Source organism: Mus caroli, unplaced genomic scaffold, assembly GCF_978045245.1.
Source record: "Mus caroli unplaced genomic scaffold, Mus_caroli_1 scaffold_4, whole genome shotgun sequence".
NCBI classification, from domain to species: Eukaryota; Metazoa; Chordata; class Mammalia; order Rodentia; family Muridae; genus Mus; species Mus caroli.
In genome coordinates this window covers 92,304,776-92,326,779 of record NW_028227259.1, presented here as the reverse complement: position 1 = coordinate 92,326,779, position 22,004 = coordinate 92,304,776, and the positions used below count along the sequence as shown (strand labels likewise).

The 22,004-nt window shown below is 42.6% G+C and overlaps 1 protein-coding gene across 10 annotated transcripts in view; it reads right to left on the bottom strand.

Moving 5' to 3' along the window:
* The window catches only part of Rufy3 (RUN and FYVE domain containing 3), an 86,185-nt gene that overhangs the window by 38,680 nt on the left and 25,501 nt on the right, over positions 1-22,004 (bottom strand). For 3 of the 10 annotated variants that reach the window (XM_085836836.1, XM_085836828.1, XM_085836834.1), the window contains one exon: positions 8,896-8,949. The exons of 6 other annotated variants lie outside the window; for them this stretch is intronic. In XM_085836836.1, coding sequence (XP_085692962.1) covers positions 8,896-8,949 — 54 coding nt within the window. Of the gene's footprint in view, positions 1-8,895; positions 8,950-13,612; positions 13,671-22,004 lie in introns of those variants that run through there. One more of the 10 variants, XM_085836831.1, reaches the window with a different exon arrangement.

Below are 22,004 nucleotides of genomic sequence, written 5' to 3'. Positions count from 1 at the left end.
CATCTATGTTCATGCTCTATTCACAAGGGCAAGAAAATGGACGGCTTAGATGTCTGTCAACTCAAACGGATAATGAAAATTCTGTACATACACACAATGGAATTTCATTCAGCCATAAAGAAAAATGAGGTTATTAAATGTATAGGAAAATGGGTGAAACCAGAAAATATTATATTAAGAGAAGTAACTGGGCTCTGAAAAGGCAAACATGTTCTATGTATGTATGTTAATTTTTATGTATGTGGGAATGAGTACACATAGAGATCAGGAAACTAGAAAGAGGTCTATTAAAGGGGAAATTATTTGAGCTGGGCAGGGCAGTGGAATGCTTGTGATATGAAAGGGAGGGGGAAATTGGAGGGAGAAAGGTTTAAGGGTGGAGGGGAAGGGGGCAGGGAGCTGAGAGACAGGAAAGAGTGGGAGGAGGTAACTCAAAGTCACAAGGGAACCTGATACTTGATACACTAATAAAAAATAAATTAGCAGCACCCAAGGCTCAGGGGACACCTGGGAAGAGGAGGTATAAAGGACAGATGGACTTTGTGAGCATGACCAGGCTGTCCACATGAACTTACAACAGCTCAGATCACCTGGACAAGCCCTGACAAGATCAAACCAGATGAAATGCTGTTGTTGAAGGAGTAGGTGGCCCCCACCCCTTACTGAGGTGCTACTGGCAGTTGATGATTGTGTTGGGGATAGAGGGTATCTTTCTTTTTTGAAGATGTGGCCGCTAGTAGCATTCCTATGTTTCAATGGATGCTCACACATCCTACATTTATGGGTGCCACTAATTGTTCTTAGTGGGTTATAAAAATCAGTAACAAAAACAGACTAGGTATGGTGTGGAACGTGCCTTTAATTTTAGTACTTAGGAGGCACAAACAGGCAAATCTCTGTGTGTCTGAGGCCATACATAATACATTTTACGCTAGTAAAGAAAGGCTACATAGTGAGACCCTGTCTGGGTATGGTGATATATACCTTTAATCCCAGCACTCTGGAAGCAGCGGCAGGCAGACCTCTGAGTTCAAGGCCAGCCTGGTCTATAGAACTAGTTCCATGACAGCCAGGGCTACAACAGAGAAGGTGTGTGTCTATAAGCTCTTGGAAGACCAGACTTGAGAGTTCAACCCTTTCTGAAAGACTAAACTCTTGACCAGGAACTTATGTGACTCTTAGAGAGTAGCAACTTATATCTACACAACAAAACCTTGAAATGGTTATGCATAACTATAAGGAATACAAGAGATATTTAATGTTATATATTACTATGTAGTATGTTAACTTAAGCCTAATTCCAGGAAAGCTAAACTAATTTGTGTTTGACAATAGTTACTCTTCAAGATTTTCTAATTATTTGGAAGATCAAAGCTTTATCTTGGTGAGCTGGCAGTGCAGGCCTGTAAGCCCAGATTTTCAGGAGGCTAAAATGATAAGTCATAATAAATTCAAGGTCTCTCTGGGCTACAGAGTGGATTCAAGGCCAGCCTGGGTAACTTATATCAAAATAAAAAGAAACGTTTTTTGAAATTAGAAAGGGTTGGGGCGTAGCTCAGTTCTAGAGCACTTGCCTAGCATTTGTGGGAATCTGGACTTAATTCCTAGTACTGAGAAAAAAAAGCATTATTAGAAAATTTACCCCCAAACAGGGCTTACTATGTAGCTATGACACAGATCCACTTGCCTCTGCCTCCCAAGTGCTGGGAATAAAGGTATGTGCCACCACACCTACTATGTATCTGTCTTCATCACTTAAAGTCACATTTCATGCCCCATAGATAGTCTATTATAGTCCTAGCTGTATGCTCTGCACAACGCTATGTGTGACATTACATCTATCTCCACTGCACAATGCTATGTGTGACATCACATCTATCTCTACTGCACACTGCTATGTGTGACATCACATCTATCTCCACTGCACAATGCTATGTGTGACATCACATCTATCTCTACTGCACAATGCTATGTGTGACATCACATCTATCTCTACTGCACACTGCTATGTGTGACATCACATCTATCTCTACTGCACACTGCTATGTGTGACATCACATCTATCTCTACTGCACAATGCTATGTTTGACATCACATCTATCTCTACTGCACACTGCTATGTGTGACATCACATCTATCTCTACTGCACACTGCTATGTGTGACATCACATCTATCTCTACTGCACAATGCTATGTTTGACATCACATCTATCTCCACTGCACACTGCTATGTGTGACATCACATCTATCTCTACTGCACACTGCTATGTGTGACATCACATCTATCTCTACTGCACAATGCTATGTGTGACATCACATCTATCTCTACTGCACATTGCTATGTGTGACATCACATCTATCTCTACTGCACACTGCTATGTGTGACATCACATCTATCTCCACTGCACACTGCTATGTGTGACATCACATCTATCTCCACTGCACAATGCTATGTGTGACATCACATCTATCTCTACTGCACAATGCTATGCGTGACATCACATCTATCTCTACTGCACAATGCTATGTGTGACATCACATCTATCTCTACTGCACATTGCTATGTGTGACATCACATCTATCTCTACTGCACACTGCTATGTGTGACATCACATCTATCTCTACTGCACACTGCTATGTGTGACATCACATCTATCTCTACTGCACAATGCTATGTGTGACATCACATCTATCTCCACTGCACACTGCTATGTGTGACATCATCTATCTCTACTGCACACTGCTATGTGTGACATCACATCTATCTCTACTGCACACTGCTATGTGTGACATCACATCTATCTCTACTGCACACTGCTATGTGTGACATCACATCTATCTCTACTGCACAATGCTATGTGTGACATCACATCTATCTCCACTGCACACTGCTATGTGTGACATCACATCTATCTCTACTGCACACTGCTATGTGTGACATCACATCTATCTCTACTGCACACTGCTATGTGTGACATCACATCTATCTCCACTGCACACTGCTATGTGTGACATCACATCTATCTCTACTGCACACTGCTATGTGTGACATCACATCTATCTCTACTGCACACTGCTATGTGTGACATCACATCTATCTCCACTGCACAATGCTATGTGTGACATCACATCTATCTCGACTTGGCAGGACTGAAGAGGAACTTACTTCAGTCCCACTCTTCTGAGGTGCACTCTGTTAAAATAGCTGCTTAAAAACATTTCTTCATAAATTCATTCATCTTTATTGCTGTCTTTTCTTGTTAACAGTAAAATCAAAGATGGACTTTGCTGAAATTTAGTTCTTTTAGAAAGTTTATATCCGGGCTGGAGAGATGGCTCAGCGGTTAAGAGCACCGACTGCTCTTCCAAAGGTCCTGAGTTCAAATCCCAGCAACCACATGGTGGCTCACAACCATCCATAACAAAAAAATCTGATGCCCTCTTCTGGAGTGTCTGAAAACAGCTACAATGTGCTTACATATAATAAATAAATAAATATTTTTTTTAAAAAAAGAAAGTTTATATCCATTCTTATTGGTGTCAACTGTTTACTTGTATAAATTAACACCTGATTTTATGCAAGGAATCTTGTCTCTCTGAGGCTTAAATTACCTTACAGTGTAGTAACAGTGAGCGGGTTGGATTAGTTCTGTAACTCTTTTATCCTGTGGGAAACACACATTCATATCAAGCATCTTCGTGACACACTGTGACACTGGTTCTTTAGGGACAGTGCCAGAAAGATCCACAGAATATAGAGAAATGGTCATGTCCCCCCATCCAGGAAACCCCGGAAATTACTCTGACATCAACTACCATGGACTCTGGTCCTGGAGCATCAACGTCATATCACAGAAAGGCTGTTAGGAGCTTACAGCTTAGGCTTGGTGGTACTGGTAAATCAGGTTCTGAACTTTCACCTAAAGTGAACAGCCTCAACGCTTCAGAGACACAGTTTATGATTCTTCTGTCTCTAGTATGTTAAAACTCTATGATTCCAGAAAGGCAAGTAACAGGAATATAATATAAAATGTTATAATAAATATACAATAAAGATATAATAAACATAATATAATATGTATTATGTATACCACCAAAAAAGCAGAATGAATGTGATTAAGTGAAGAATAAATAACTAAAAAGTGGGGGGGAAAACAAAACCCAGATCTTAAAAAACAAAACAAAACAAAACAAAACCAAAAACCAACGAAATTCAAAGCTGAATCTTTGGTAAAGATCACCAATATTAAAGCCAGAAATACTGACCCATGCCTGTAATGCTAGTACCCAGGACACTGAAGTAAGAAGATCATAAATATGAAGCCAGCCTGGGTGACCTGGCAATAAATACCCTAACTCAAATGTAGTGTGACCAACTGCCTCACACTCAGTTGCCATACTTTCCCTGTCTGACGAGCTCTGTCCCTTATTACACTATAAGCCCAAATAGTCCTTATTCCCCTAAAACTGCAATAAGAGGAAACATTGACATTTACCCATTGACCAACACAAGACTCAAATGACTGAAACCAAAAGAAGGAAAGATTAGACACTGGACCCCACTGACCTTATACAAATAAGCAAAATTGTAAAAGAAAAAAATGTATGCTGATGTATTAGATTACAGGTGAGACAGGCGATTTGCTAGAACAATACAAACTATTAAAACTACCAAAGAGAAAACCTGAGTACACATGTAACAAGCAAAGACACTGAATAAATAAAATCCCACAGAGACGAATCACCTCACTGTTGAAGTTCGTCAATCATTTAAAGAATTAACATCCATCTCTCACAAACTATCCCACAAACAGAAGATGGAACTTCCAGCTTACCATACCAGTATTTGCTGAGACAAGAAAGAAAAGGCAGACCTGCACTAAGATATTCCCTATGAATGCAGATGCAAAAAGCCTCAACAAAACACCAAAAATCGTAACAACCAAGTAGGATTTATGCCAGAATGTGAGGCTTCTTCAGCCTACACAGGTTGCCAATGCAACACAGCAAATTAATAAACACTGACAGAGCAGCCGAGAGCCAGCAACCTTTACTTTTATACGTAACAAACTGGGAAGAGAAGGGGATCTCTTTAGCCTGGTAAAAGGCAACTAGGGACAACTCCTATCTAATACACCACCAACGGGGGAAAGGCTGACGGCTTCTCTAGAGACCAGGAACAAGGCACACATGGCCATTTCTAAATAACACTACAGGAGTTTAGCCAGGGCAATTACCAACAGCAAACCAAACCAAACCAAACCAAAAGACATCTAGATTAGAAAGAAGAGGTAAAATATCTTCAGAGAATATGGTATTAAAGGTTTAAAGTATCCCAAAAATCCATACCAAAAAGTATTAGCTAGCAAGAATATTTGGCAAGACTACGGGTTACAAGATCAATACAGGACTTAATTGTATGGTAGTCTCCTTTTTTCTGTGGTATTGCTTTTTGCAAGTCACAGTGATCTAAAAATATTAAATGGAAAATTCCAGAAATAAGTGACCATAATTTAAGTTGCATGCCTTTCTATGCAGTGTAATGGAAGCGTACTCCCTTTCTTGCCCACAATGGAAACTGAATCACCCCTTTGCAGGGGCATCGCCATACCACATTAGCTACTTGTCTGTCAGTCACTCAGAAGCTGCCTTAGATGTAGTGTGTCTAGTACTTATTAATGGCCATTAGCAACGGTGCTGCTGCTGGAAGTTCAGATTGAAGAGACACTCTACAGTAAAGTGCTTTTGCCAAGTGAAAGTGTAAGTGTTCTTACCTTTACAGGAAGGAACACTACGCTGTGGGTGCACTTTAAAGTATGAGGTCATATGGCTATAGTCCTTACTAAACTATGTTGTTACAATTGTTATTTGTTATTATTGTTAATCGCTCACTCTGCCTAGTAAGTGAATGTTTTCCTTCAGAAGTAATAGAAAAAAGTAAATCATACTGCATAGAGCTTTTAGTATTGCTACAGTTTCAAGAATCAATTGTGGGTCTGGGATATATTCCTTATAGATGACCAAACTGAAAACCAACAGCTTAAAATGACACTTAAAGATGACTTCACTTACATGGTGCCAAAAAGAAAACACAAATATATTGACAAATGAGGTGCAGACTCTGTGCACTGAAAACAGAATGTGGAATTGAGAACCTGAAGCATCAAAATAAACAGGCATCCCATGTCAGTGGATTAGAGACTCACTAATCCTAAGACGGCAATACTTGACTTAGTGCAGAGCAAGAGCGAGCCCTATCAATCCCAGCTGTCTTATTTATAGAAATTGGAAAGCTTATCCAAAATATCTACAGGAATACAAGGGACCCCGGGGATTCAAAAATAATCCAGAAAAAGAAAAACAGTGTTGGAGAATGCACACTGTTAGTTCAAAACTAATTATAGAGTCCTGGATATCAAGACTGAGAGAAGCTGTCCTTCAACACAGATGTGTAGACTTGTGAAATGGATCCCAGAGTCCAGAAATGGTGAGATGTCTGTGATCAAATGGTGACAAGACATACCTACATGCAGGAGAATTAAAACAAAAACAAACACAAAAAACAAACCTCTGGGGCCGGAGAGATATCTCAGGGGTTAAGAGTGTATGGTGCTCTGGCAGAACCACCTACAACCGGATACAAATGCAGGTCTAGGAAACCTGATGCCCCTGGCCTCTGCAGGGGTGTCCATGGGAGCATGCGCGTGCGCACACAGGTGCACACCCCCACACACACTCACCCCCACACACCCATACCCACGCACGCATGCACATGTATGCATGCACAATTTAAAAAAATTCTTTACAGTTTTAACTAAAAAGAACCAGAGAACAAAGTTTAAAAGCTAAACTTATAAAACTCATCATAGAAAATATAGATCCAAAATTTTCAAATTGTTGTAACCTTGAGCTAGGCAATGTTTTCTTAGATATGAGACCTAAAGTACACGCAACAAAAGAAATAACAGAAGAGCTATATTCTAACTTATTTGAAATCTATTCTTTGTGTTTCAAAGAATTCAATTGAGAAAATAAAGATAGATATCTTGATTCTAGCTTTCAGGAGGCAGGGCAGCCAGATCTCTGTTGAATTCAAGAACAGCATGGCTTATATAGAGAGTTCCAGGCCAGCCAAAAATACACAATAAGAGATGCTGTTTAAAAACTAAAAAACAGGCTGGCAAGATGGCTCAGTGGTTAAGAGCACCGACTGCTCTTCCGAAGGTCCAGAGTTCAAATTCCAGCAACCACATGGTGGCTCACAACCATCCGTAACGAAATCTGATGCCCTCTTCTGGAGTATCTGAGGACAGCTACAGTGTACTTACAAATAATAAATAAATAAATCTTAAAAAAAAAAAAACCCTAAAAAAACAAAACAAAAAAGAAGGGAAGAATGACGGAGGGAAGGAAGGAGAGAGGGAAGGAAGAGAAGAAAGAAGGAAGGAAAGGAAGGAAGGAAGAACGTTGGAGAGATGGCTCAGACATTAGCACCCACAGGGCATGTCATAATCATCTGTAACTCCAATTCCAGGGGATCTTATGCTCTCTTCTAGCTTCTGTGGGCACTACCACACACACAGCGCACATATATGCATGCAGACAAAACATACATATAAACCAACAATAAGTTTTTAAAGAAAGAAAAAAAGGAAAGTAGCTAGCACTAATTAAGGATTTAAAGATATTACAACCTTGTGCACTGCTGGTAGAAATGTTAAATGCTGCAGGTGCTTTAGACAAGTCTGACATTTCTCAAAAATGCTAAGATCTGGGCTGGAAACATGACTCATTGTTTAAGAGCCCACTCGGCTCTTCCAGGAATTGAGTTAGAGTCTCAGCACCCACACTGTGGCTCATTACTGCCTCATGATGTCCTCTTCTGGACTCTGGGCAACAGGTACACCTGTGGTGCAAAGACAGACTTTCGGTAAAACACCCATACACATACACACACACACACACTCAATTAAAAGCTGCTGAATTACCATTCTATCTAGAGTTCTTCTTCAAAGTATTTCCCCAATATGAAACAATATGGACACATTCTGTATTTTCACAGAAACATTCCTTACAATTAGCCCCCAAATGGTAACATGTCAAATACCCACCAACATAATGTGCCGAGAGAGGTCATGAACAGACAGACAGACAGACAGACAGCTCATGACAGTGTTTACATGGAATGTCCAGAATAGGCAAATCTAACAAAGACAGAAAGAGTCTGCGGCTTGGCAGGGACAGGGAGTGGTTGGTGATGGATGGGTGAAGAGTCCTTCTGAGGGAGATGAAAACACAGGGTTAGACAGTGGTGACAGAAGCACACAGCTTTGTGAATGCACTAACAGTCATGCTGTACACTGTAAAATGGTAGTCTTCACCTCGTGTCGGAAGTATATCTAATAAAACTATCATTAGAAAAAGCTATAGAGATTCACGAGGCAGTGATATGCAATTTGTACCATCTTGATGCAGACCACCGAAACAGACACTACAGATCCAACACTCTGAAAAAAACAGGCTGGACTCTATACTTTTCAGAAACTGCTGTTAATTTTGACTGCTGTGAAACTCACAAATATGTAAGTGCATTTTAAAAAAGTCATAGAAAACCTTCATGTAATCTTACAACATTGCCCTTTTTATCTTTTAAATAAATAATGTCTCCTTTAAATGTCTCAACAATCACCTAAGGAGCACGGCACACAGGAACGCTGCACCACTCACAGCCACGCACAGGGACTGCTTAAGTGACTGCCATGGTACACAAAACCCAAATCGGACACGCCTTCTTATGAAAAACAATGGAGAGGTGGTTAGAAAATTAAAAAGAAAAAGAGGAAAGGAAAAGGAAACAAAAAAGAACGAGCCGAGAGATGCTGGTGTGGCACGCACCTTCTGGGTCAGCACGCACTTGCTCCACCAAATCTGTCAAATCCTCCCAAGAGTCTTTGCAAACGGTAAAAAGAAAGGAAAAGAAAGATAAAATGTCATGCAAGCCAAGAAAGGAAAGCGCTACTAAAAATAAGCCTGGGATTCTTTCATTTAACGCAGACATTAACAGTGAAAAGGGGCTGGGGACACCACCAAGAGGCAGGGGCATTACTGTGATCACCCAATGTTTTACTTCAAGGTTTCCAATGGAAAAAAACAAGCACGCTTACGTCATAAACAAGCGACATAGATTTTCTTCTACTGGAAGCCAAATCTGACTGTGCAGTCTAAACATATGCCATGTTAACACCTTCAGAAGTTATTTTGATCACTTCACTAAAGCTGAAAACAGGGATTTGTTGTTGTTGTTGTAGTCAGGACAAATCTCATGATGAAAATGACTGATTTTTCTTAAAATAATAATAATAATAATAATAAATCTAAATACAATTTCTAACTCTTGACCATAGAACAAAGACAAATGATGCTACTGTAAAGATACACACAGTCGGGTGACTGTCATGAAGAACAGTTAGGAAGGTGTTGGGCAGCACCCACAGCACACATATTAATGTTTCTGCAGGACATGAGTTACAGGTTAAGTAACGGAGTCTAAAGCAAATGCAAAGCATGACTTATTACCACACGAGGCCAGGGAAATTTATGAAAACTGCTTTCAGGAGTGTGTTCTTCCCCTGCCCCTGCCTTCCTTTCTTCTTTTTAAAGGATTTCTTCTTTATTCATGAGTATGTGTGGGTCTGTGTGTTTATGTCATATGTGCAAGCGCCCACAGAAGCCTGAAGAGGGTGTCAGAGTCCTGGAGCTGGAAACAGGTGGCTGTGCCTCAAGTGGCTAGATGTGCATGCTGGGAGCCAAGACACTGGAAGAGCAGCAAGTACTCTTAACCCCTGAGCTATCTCTCCGGTCACCAGAGACTTTAAAAACTGTAGTCTTGTACATGCAAAGATCCCTTAGACAGTGTGTCACCCAGACAAAATGTACACAGTAAACCACTACACTTTATGTGTGGATGTATTTTATCTGCTATTCTACTTATAACCCATCAAGTACATTATGTGCTGCCACTGCCGTACAGATTCACTATGGTATCCTGCTGGTCAACAGGATGAACATCCAGTCTTACCTTTCATTCACTAAAAGTATACCTGTCACTTAGTAAAATGAAATCTCCCCTTCATAAGGCAAAGCCATAAAGCTCCTCCAGGCTCGTGCAGGAGATCTGGAAAGCAAATTTCTAGGTAGAAATGTACAGTGTTCACCAAGCATCTGTCTGATGTCTCTTTCAGTGTGTCCTTTGTAGAGCAGTTTCTGCCAGCCCCACCTCCCATCTCTACAGGACTCATTCTGTAGCCCATCCCAGGCTGGCCTGGAACACCCTCTGTAGTTCAGACTGTCTTTGAACTCAGGGCAATCCTTCTGCATCAGTTTTTTGATTGCTGGGATTATGGGGTGGGATTTCAGAAAACACCATCATGCTCAGTTCTGTTTTGTTCTGCTAAGATGCTGGGCAGGAAGGGCAGGAGCTGTCCCGTGACTCACTTTAAATTCTCCTTATTCAGCCTCAGAAATCTACTCTACTGCCGAATAGACAGTGGGCAGGGGTGTGGTTAGCAAGCATTCTACCCACCCCCAAAAGAACAGGTATGCTATTCTTTTATAACCCCAATTCTAAAAGCTTTATAACACAGTTTTGTTTTGGGGACAGGGTCTCACTGTGTAGACTATAGAGATCCACCTGCTTCTGTCTCCCCAGTTATGGGGAGTAGATGGGGTGTGTGCCACCATGTCCAGCCTTACAAAATATTTCAGTTGTACAACATGTTCACATTACTAAAACAACATAACAGTATTTAATGCGTTCCCTCGCCTACAACTCATGTACCTGATCTTCCTAAAGCTATTACATTTTGCCTCAAGCATGTCTTACCCCCTGTAAACAGCTGTATTGACAATATGTAGCAAGGAAATGCACATTTGCACACAAGGGAGGGTAACAACCTACCCCTGTGCTGGTTACTTTGTGTCAACATGACACAAACTAGAGTAGCCTAGAAAGAGCCAGCCTCTGCTGAGGAATGGTCTCTGTAAGGCTCTAGCCTTTAGGCACTGCCTTAGGACATTACCTTGATTAAAGACTGATGTGGGAGGATCTAGGCTGCTGTGGGAGGTGCCACTCCTGGGTAGATGGCCCTGAGTTAGTGAAAGCAGGCTGAGCAGGCGAAGGGGAACCAGCCTAGGAGCAGCACTCCTCCAGGGCCCATGTTTCAGCTCCTTTCTCTAGGTTCTGACGCCCCTCCCTCTTGTATGATGTTATAGACGTTTTCCTACTTCAACTGCTCCTGGTTAATATTTTTTTTTACAGCAATAGAAAGGACAATGGCATGACCTTCTAATATTGTAAACAGGTCTGGTTTAAAAATTTGCTGTAGGCTGGGTGTGGTGGTACATGCCTTTAATCCCAGCACAGAGGTCTTTGGATCTCTGTTCAGGGTTGGCCTGGTCTACACAGTGAGTTCCAGGACAGCCAGAATTACACAGAGAAACCCTGGGGGGGGGGGCGGGCGGAGGGGGAGAGAATGTGCTCTATAAATGCTTAACAGTGCCAGAGGTACAGTGAAAATGGCAAAGCCTGCCAAGGGGAACTCCTTGGAACTGAACAGCTTCAGTTCCCATTTCTAAGGCTGACCCAGAAGGAAATCCAGCATTCTCAGGGCCTGCATAGGGTCATGTGACTGAGAGCAAACACTTAGAGTGCATGGTTAGCACTTAACAGAACTTAGTAATTTTTTTTTTTTGGTTTTTCGACACAGCGTTTCTCTGTATAGCTCTGGCTGTCCTGGAACTCACTTTGTAGACCAGGCTGGCCTCAAAATCAGAAATCCACCTGCCTCTGCCTCCCAAGTGTTAGGATTAAAGGCATGCGTCACCACGCCCAGCAGTAATCTCATTTTAAAAATTATTTACCACAGTGTGTATATGTATGATGTATGTATAGGGATGAATCCTGAAGTCAGGGACCACTCTGTGGGGTGAGTTCTCATCTTCTGAGAATTGAACTCGGGTCTCCAGACCTATCTGTCCACTTTTGCCTACTAAGCTATCATGACAACCCCATAATATTCTTATTAATTTATTTCTGTGTGTGTGCGTGTGTGCATGCGTGTGCGTGTGTATGCTCATATGTGAGTGCATGTGTCATGGCATACAGGCAGAAGTCAGAGGACATCCTGCTGGACTTAGTTCTCTCCATCTGCTATGTGGGTCTTAGCTTATAAGCTGTCAGGCTTGGAGACGAGGGGCTTTATTGTGGAGCCATCTTAATGGCCTGTGATAACATTTTAAGGGGCATATGAACACAGACTGTTTTAAGTCAAGAGGTTAATGATAAAACTGTATAAGGACCCCAAATTAGGGAGCAGAGCAGACTAAATCTTTCCCTGCCTATTTCTCTTCATGGATAAGGAATATAGCGGGTACTTATGTAGCCCGGTGGATATTTAACCATAGCTGGTAAGCGGCTTGTCCCTAAGCCACACAGTAACACAGCAGCAGCAGCACATGGGTGGATATAGAACTTTGGCCTTGACGTGAAGACCAAGCCCCAGAAGACAAAACGAACCCCCAAAGCTATCCTGAATTTCATGTGTAAGCTATGTCATGTGTGGTATGCATATATGCACATACATATAAATAAAATAACTTTTAATGTGCAACTTTTCCTAGTAATGGTAATGACACCCCTGTCAAAAAGAAAGGAGATGAACCTGGCGCAGAGTGCAGGTGGATGCCCCCAGCACTGTTCTCCCCAGCCAGCACTTGGGACTCTGGCAATTTCATCTAAGCATCAGCACTGATACAAAAATCTGAAAATGATTCGTATTTCAGAGATGAGAACAGATGACTTTAGTTATCTGTGATACTGAAGCTGACAATCCAAGGAGGGCTCATGTGAACTCTTGCACTCCATTTCACCGGGTGAGGGCTGGGGGGAAGTGAGATGGATGTGTCCTTAAGAGCAATCATAAAGGCTAGAGTTCAGGTCCTAACATCCGAGTAACAAGCCTGCTGCCACACCCCACCCCACCCCCGCCTCAATGTCTCTACCTCCTGCTCGGACAGCGCTGATCTCTCTGTCTCTTGTGCATACCCCTGACACATTACATACATTCACACAGACACACAAAAAGACAGACAGATACGCACACACATATGAAATTAATGTTTTCAAACACACAAGGGAAGCAGGCACCATGGTACACAAACACACCTATAATCCCTAGCACTTGGTAGGTGGAGGCAGGAGAACATGGCCAGGCACTGTCACAAAACAGAACAACCAACTAAACAAAACCAGTCCATTTTTAAAGCCCACATTAAAGATTAACACAGAAGGTCTGTCAGCAGAGAGCAAACCGCTTAGACTCTGCAAAGAGCCACCAGAGTAGACAGCAATGCAGGAGCACCCGCCGGAAGGACAAGAAGCCTTTCAGAGAGACCCAGAACCAATCTTCCCACCTGCAGCGGGGCTACAGGGGCCAGCTCTCCTCCAGCAATCCTCAGAGCTTTGGGACTGGGATACAAGTAAAAGCCACTGACATTTCTCATCCAGACTTAGGATTTTATAGAACCCCAGAGGCTAGGATAATAAAAAACTTACCTAGGAGGGTGACCTGCCACACTGCTCTCCTGGCAGAACAAGAAAAGATGAACTTTGTCCAGAGCACTTTGCCCCGGCTTTCTGGCATGGAGTTCACACAGCTGCCTTGTGTACACTGATCACTACTCTGAGAACCTGACAATATAAATCCAAGACCAGCCGATACCGGGGCTGACTGCCAAAGGTGTGTGTTCGTACGCGCGTGCGTGTGTGTGCGCGCGCGTGTGTGTGTGTGTGTGTGTGTGTGTGTGTGTGTGTGTGTGAAGGACAGAGGGCGATGTCCTCTATTATTTTCTCTTCTCCTTCTTTTCTGAGACACTGACTCGCCCGAACCCAGAGCCCCCTGTTTACATTAGAATGACTGCCAGAGAGCTCCATCTATCCATCCATCCTCCCATCTCTCCTCTGCCAGTGCTGGCATCAGATGCCTACCATCGCACCCAGACTGAACACAAAATCTGGAGACACAAACTGGTCCTAGGTTCCCAATGCAAGCACCTCATCCACGGAGCCATCTTCCAGCCCCCGGGGGTTATTTTCAGATCACCCAGGAAGGCAGTAGACTCAGGATGCAGACTGGCTCCTTCTATAATCCTAGCACTTGGCATGGAAAGAAAGGAGGAGCAACTTTGAGGCACTTGAGCTACATGAAAGATGCTACCACCCCTTTTCCTCCTCCCAAAGTTAAGGCTGTGCTGAGTCCATCTTGGTGTACACACCCTGGCCACTGGGTGCTTCCCACACAGAACGGCACTGATATATGCTCACAGGCACAGCAACCAATAAGCATGTCATTGTGACTTTTAACAGAACGTGGACAAAAATCCTGGAACTGTGAGGATGGAGAAATGACTTTATGGTTCTGGGCTTAACCCCAGCGCCCACATGGTGGCCTACAAGTGTCTATAATCCTAGTTCTAGGAGATCTTATGTCCTCTTCTGGTCTCTGTGTGCACTACAGCCATAAGGTAGATGTACAGACATACATATAGGCAAGACACTCACATGCATAAAACAAGAATTAAAAAGGTATCTGGGGCCGGGTGGTGGTGGCGCACGCCTTTAATCCCAGCACTTGGGAGGCAGAGGCAGGCAGATTTCTGAGTTCGAGGCCAGCCTGGTCTACAGAGTGAGTTCCAGGACAGCCAGGGTAATCCAGAGAAACCCGGTCTTGAAAACCACCCCCACCCCCCAAAAAAAGGTATCTGAAAATGGATCAAGAGCCAAGCTTGTGCTTTGGGGCTACAGTCCCTGCTTGTGTTCACACAAGTCTCCTCCCACAGGAAGTACTGGGGTACAAGTGAGATGAATGGATGCACGAGTGTCCAAGTTTTCAGAATATTTTGTGGGAGGAAGAATCACTTTCTGGAGGTTAGACAGGTGGCTTGGAGGTGAAGAGCAGGTATTGCTCTTGCGGAGGAATTGAGTTCTGGCCCCAGGCCTCATGTAAGGAGGCTCGAAGCTGCCATATCTCCAGCTATAGATTTGACACCGTCTTCTGAACTTTGTGAGCAACTGCACTCACATGCACACACACCCATGAATATATTTATTTAAAATATATTTAAAAATAATAAAAAAGACCTTTTAAAAGAGTGATTTGTGAGCCAAAGGAGTCAAAGATGCATAAGAAAACCTACAGAATCAATTAACCTGGGCCTACAGGGGCTCAGAGACTGAACTGGCAATCAGAGAGCACGCATGGGGCAGACCTGGGCCCTCTGCACATATGTAGCAGTTGTACAGCTGGGTCTTCATATGGGACTAAGGACAGGGGCTGTCTCTGACTATAGTGCCTGCCTTTGGATCCCTTTTCCAAACATGCACCTAGTCTTTCTGCAACTTGATATGCCAAGGCTGGTAGCTAATAGCTATGGGAGGCCTCCCCTTTTCATGGGAAGAGAAGTGGGTGGGAGAGGGGAGGAGAGAGGTGGGAGGGGAGGGGAGGAGGAGAAGAGGGAGGGGAAGCTGTCTGTGATCAGGATGTTAAATAATTTAAATAATAAAAAGTACCCTTGTGAAAAGGTGGGAAAAGTGATTCTGGCTTGGAGGCCAACTTGCTGCCTAAGTGCAGTGTAAAGAGGTAGGAAAAGCATGGGAGCCACTTGCAGCTTCACTGGCCAGAGACAATCAATTCCACAATTTTCTCTTGCACATTCGTGTGTATCATTGTATTAAAATCTGTGGTGATGACGCATAGGTGTCTATGGCACATACGCAAGCTCTTTCAAAGTCAGCGTGGAAGTCACAGGTGGGCAACTACACCAAATTTTCTTGCTACTTTTTGAGAATGCTTAGGTAAAAACATTTTTTGGGGACTTGCATCTTTGCAAATATAAGAATTTAAGCCTATACATTTCTAATTCTGAAAGGTGCCTTCATGTTCATTCAGCTTGAGATATTCTGCTTGTGACTTCTTTGATTAAGGAATCCTTAGAAGTCTGTAATTTCAGTTTCCAAATGTGTAATTTTTCATATTTATCTGGTGATTATAAATTTAATCATTTTATCAAGAAATTGAACATATTCATATTATTTTAAGATTTTACTGTTCACTGATACTTTGTGATAAGTTAAAACAAAAGGCTCCCAAAAGATATTCATGTTGTATTCTCTAGAACTTATAAATGCTATTTTATCTGGAAGTAGTTTCTAGAGCTGGGATTAAATGAGGGACTCTGTGATTTCCTCGGAAAATGCTACCATTTATATCCTTGTAACAGAAGGTACTAAGAGGGAAAAGAAGCAGTGTCAACAGGGAAGCAGGCATTCAGGTGATGAACCTCAGAGTCCAGGGATGCTGTCAGCCAGAGCAGGTACTGCTGCAGCAAGGAAGGACTCTCCCAAGCCTCTTGAAAGGAGCAATCTTAAGTGTCAGCTTTCAGAATAAACTTCTGTTGCTTTAGGGTACCAGCTCTGTGGCAGTTGATTAGAATACTCTAGGCCTTCTTTTAAGACTAGAATGGGGTCTACTCCCCAGAAGGTTCCTTAAAGCTGCTTGGTAGGGAGAATGATTTAATTTACAAGCAGTGGTCCCTCCTTTCTACAGCAGAGCTGGTCTGATACCTCAGTGGATGCTGAAATGTGTAATCAACACACTCGGAACATGTTTTCCTCTCTAAATACCCTGCACTTTCCTATATATACACAATGACAATAAAGGCTAATTTATAAACTAACATAGTAAGAACAGAATTATACTAATGTACTAGAATATATTCTATACTATAAAAAAGTGTGAAGCTACAAATTATACTCTGAGCATTATGCTACTAAATATTCTTTTAGAACAGTATTTATTGCTTGTTATATAGATGCTCTTATACATTTACACTGTTTTTCTCTACACTATATTAAGTGTCTCTTTTGAGATTCTGCTAGCACAAGGCAGAAAAAAATTACATATATATATGTGTGTGTGTGTGTATGTATATATATATATACATATATACTAGCACAAGGCAGAAAAAAATTACATATATATATGTGTGTGTATGTATATATATATATACATACATATATACATATACATATATATGAATGATGTAAATGTTTTGCCTGGGGGCTGTAAAGATGGCTAAGTAGTTCAGAGCACTTGCTGCTCTTGCAAAAGACCCAGGTCTGGTTCCTAGCAGCCACATGGCCTCTCACAGCTACCTGAAACGTAGCTCCAAGAGATGTGACACTCTCTTTTGCCCTCCATGGCTTCCTGTACACACAGAGTGCACATAAAGTTACTCAGGACAGTCTGTTTTCTTAGATACTGTTATGTGGGATTCAAACACATAAACACATAAATGAATCTTTGAAATACTCTTTGCCTATATTGATGATTATTTCTTAAGGTACATGTCTGGTATGGTTGCTGGAACTATTTTCTTAGACCTTCGATTTACGCTGGCTATTCTTGCAGAGGACCCAGGTTCAGTTCCCAGAACCTATATGGTGGCTCACAACAACTTATAAATACATACAGTTCTAGAGGATCTGATGCCTTCTTCTGACCTCCTGGTGCTCCTCCTGTAAAATATGCACTGGGATATGTACTGTTTTCATTAGAAACATGTAAGTTGGGGCTATGCTTACATAGCGGGAGCATTAGGAGCAGAAGTTCCTAATGTCACCATGTTGTTGCCCAGCACTGGGGGGGGGGGGGGGGGGGCGGTGGGGAGGGCGTTGGGAGAGGCAGGCAGGTCTCTCTCAGTTTGAGGCCAGCCTGGTTTATAAGAGTGAGTTTCAGGATAGCCAAGGCTATACAGAGAAACCCTATCTTAAACAAAACAAAACAGAAGTACTTAATGCCAAAAGGGAGATCTTGGCACCTGTCTAACAGTCCCTGGATGACAAACCCTTCTCTGTCACCTTGAGACGATCAGCTCAGTAATATATTCCCACTGGCAGAAGCACCTATTCCAAGCCTGCATCTATCCTATCTTCTGGGAAATGTCATCAGTGGTGAGTACTGTCTGGTTTTGAATCCCACATAACAGTGTCTAAGAAAACAGACTGTCCTTTGACAACCCAGCAGCTCACACTTGCTTCCCAGGAGCCACAGATAGCTTCAATGCATCTCCACCTTCACTCTGAGTATGAGGTCTGGGAGAGCAAGGAGACATTTAGTCCCAAGGACTAAGCTTTGCCTCGAGGGATTCCCAGGACTAATGACAAACTAACAGACAAAAACATACACTGCTGGTCTGCAGTCATAGAGTCCTACAGCCTCTCTCCACTCGCCAGTACAGATGTTGCACATCTGGCCAGCAAGGCCAAGGTACCTGCTAGAGGGACCCCTGGTTCTGCAGGGTCAGTCAGCCTCTGCATGTGCTGACATCGCACACGGCTCTGTACACAAACCCTAAGTCAAAGGAGCAGAGGCTCATTTCTCAACATGTCCTGAAGACGTAAGTCCTCCTGAGCCATCCAGGGCTGCACAGTGAGACCCTGCCTCAAAACGTTTACGTAAATGAGTGAGTAAACAATTCCATCATGGCAAGTTTCTTCTATCTGTGTTTGAGAGGGTGCTTTAATCAATAACCCTGCAATCCCAGTAGGAGCCTTCTCTGCTGTTGGTCTCCCTGCTGGGACTTTGTGTCCACACCCTTCTTATGTGGGTGCTGGCATCTGAGCCCAGCCCTCATGCTTGTGCAGAGAGCATTAACCCACTGGGGCATCTCTGCAGCTCTAAGCAGAGAAATTTAAAAAGTTCCTCAAACCGTACAAACATCCCCAATATAATAAAGGAGGGTATGAATGTGGAAGAAAAGGAACATGAGCTTAAAGAGCTAGATATTTAGTTTAAGGACAATTTAGAGATTTCATTCAGATCACATATCTATCTAAAAAGAAAATCAACATTTTACAGAGTAAAGGCAATAAATATCTTATTTATTTTAGAAAACCTAAGTATATTATTTTCTCTCTTAAAATAGAACACTACTTCAGGCTTCTAACTTAAAATTAATTTAATCCAATAACAGATTAAAGCACAAAAGCTCAGGACTTCACTGTTTAAAGATTCTCTTTTTAGACACCAAAAGATTTTTAAACATACGTTTCTAGTTAGGTAACCAATAATAATCAGGGGTAACCTGAAAATAAATGGAGTCCCAACCACAGCCAAGTTGTTAACACTTAGACATATAATGGCAATAACTTAGCCTGTCCTCCATGTGTGCCACTTACTGGAGTTTCTGAAAACAGCTTTGTTTCTTGTTTTCCTGACTCTGGAGCAAATACACAAACTTGTTTCAAGAATGCTGCTCCAAGATACCCAGATGCAAAGGGGCACAGTAACTGTAAAGCGCATCACTTCACCTCACAATTTCTAAATTACTACATCAAAGTGTTTTGCTTCCATTCCAGAGAAGCCCAAGGCACGGTCTGAATACCCACGCTTCATGGAGGGGCCTAGGACGTCCTGAGCCAGCGGGTGCTGATGTGGGCACAGCTCAGGACTGGGAAGGCCTTTGTCTGTGAGTACTGTGTTTATAAATGATTGACTGGCAACTGCAGTTCCTCCCCCTGGCTGTTTACAGCCTGGCTGCTCATCTGCAGACACCTCCCATGGAGGCTGCAACCTCTCTTCTGTGCTGTACACAGTTACAAGCTAAGGTTCCAGGCTGCTGCAGTAGTTGCTGCCGCTCGGTCAAAGCACACACCCTCTGTGTACATGTGTCTGTGTCTGTCCTTCTTTTTTTCCCTCGCTGCCCTGGTCAAGTTTCCAAACCCATGGCATGTAAAGTGGGGTAGTTTTAAAAGTCCTTTACTTTCAACTTTTTAAAATATAATTTATTTTTATGTGTTTGGCCTGCATGTATGTCTGTGTGATATACAGAAGCACTGGAACTGAAGTTAGAAACAGGCATGATGAAAAACCAAAAAAAAAAAAAAAAAAGAAGAAGAAAAAAAGAAACAGGCATGAGAGCTATCTGGGTACTGGGAATTGAACTGGGTCCTCTGGAAGAATACCCAGCACTGTTAACTGCTGAGCCATCTTCTCCAGTCCTAATTTTAAACTTCTACTATGCTTCTAGAAATGTAAAAAAGTAAACAAACAAACAAACAAACAAACAAACAAGACCATTCTTGACAGTTCAGGTCAATGGCAGTGTGGTAGGTTTCTAAATCAGCACACATCTACAGTCAAGACTCTTGAGAGGCAGAGGCAGGAGGATTATTACATGACAGACTAAGAACTGGCAGAGTCACCTTGAGCCCTGGTTCTGTGGGGCTGGCTGGAAGGTTAACCAGATGACATGATAATGCTTCCTTTGTTAGCCACAGTCCATGAGCATGGAGAGCAAACCTTGTTTTACACTGTATTACTTTTGCATTCTTTACTGGTGGAAGGAACTTGGGCCCTGAAGATAAACACTTGGCAGTCACCCAAGGTACTGTGTCCTCTTCATCCCCCAGCCCCAGAGGCGGCTCTGTCATCAGGGAACCTCCAGTCTCAGGTGGCTCTTCCTTCCCTGTGCTCATCCTTGTTACTTTAGACTGGAATTGTTACCATTTTCATAGTCATGGCTGGGGTTTTCCTGATCCACCCACAAGGTTGCTACTCTGCATTAAGTTCATCTGTGCCTAGGTTTAGGGGCTCAGCGGCTTCCCATGAGTGAAGCCCAGGTGCCTCACACCAAGTGTTATCCCTTCCAGGACCCCACCCTGCTGGGCCACACACAGTCCTGCAGCCTTCTTACCACCTGCTCTTCCCTGGCAAGGGACAGCTCAGAATGCACCATTCCCAAAGCTCTGCTCCACATCCATGCGGTGACCATCTAGTAATGTCCCGAGCTCAAGCCTTATACTGTGCAGCAGAAGCATTCATCCCCTGGCCCTTCCCTCTCCTCTCCAGTAGACCTAGTCCTCTGCTCTGACCACTAGATTAGCTGCTGGTTTTTAAGGCGAGCAACATATAAGAATGGGGGGATCATACTGAACGCCCACAAGCACAGAGACAGGGAATCCGAGCGTTTATTCTCTAAGCACTGCAGTGGCTGGAAAGGCCTTTCTTTATGGCAGCCTCATGGTGAAGTATAGAACTGGTTCAGAAAATAAGACTTGGAGAGCACAGCATCTCAAGAGAACAACTGTGCTCATTTTTCTTTGTGAAACTGAAGGGTCTCTAGGATTTGAATGGTCAGACCTTTTCTGTATAACTCAGCTAGGTCACAGTCTAGGCCTCAGGAGCTCCAGTTTCTTAGTTACTCATATAATCACTGACCACAGAGTTAAATCTCATAGGTGTCAAGGGTTTTAGAATTAAAGCAGACATTTCTTGGGTCCAAATGGCTGTTTAGACACAGTCCATGGAACAAGGAGACAAACCTCCCATGGACTACCTCCTGGTTTTCTACAACATTATACTCCGTTTCACTGGCCTTGTACTTAAAAAAAAAATTTTTTTTTCATGTGAAATAACTTTCTCTCACCTAAATTAAAGCAAATACCCACCATACCGTTAGGACTCCCTAGGTCAAGGGGTGTGCCATTAACAGTCTGCAGTAGCATACTTCTCAATGAAGAACTCAAACAGTATTATTACAAATGTTTTCATGCACCAACAGCAAACCTGTGCTCACCACAGAACTGTTATGCAGGAGGCAAGCTTATGTGCAAAGTACTAAAAGTATTAAAGATTATCTTTAGGAAACTGAAAAACTAGATTTTAAAACTAAGGTCATATTTCACTGTATACCTTCCAAAATGAATGGGGATTCTCTTTTAAACAAATTATGCCAAGGGCACTAGCTAAAAGGCTTCTTGGTAGGCTCTTCAAACTGTAATTTTCTTCTCCAAAGATTGCTAGCACTTTGGAGGCTGTGTAAACAGTACTGGCATTGTACAGATTTTCAGCTGATGGCCTCCAACCCTTGTGTACATCCTGAACCGA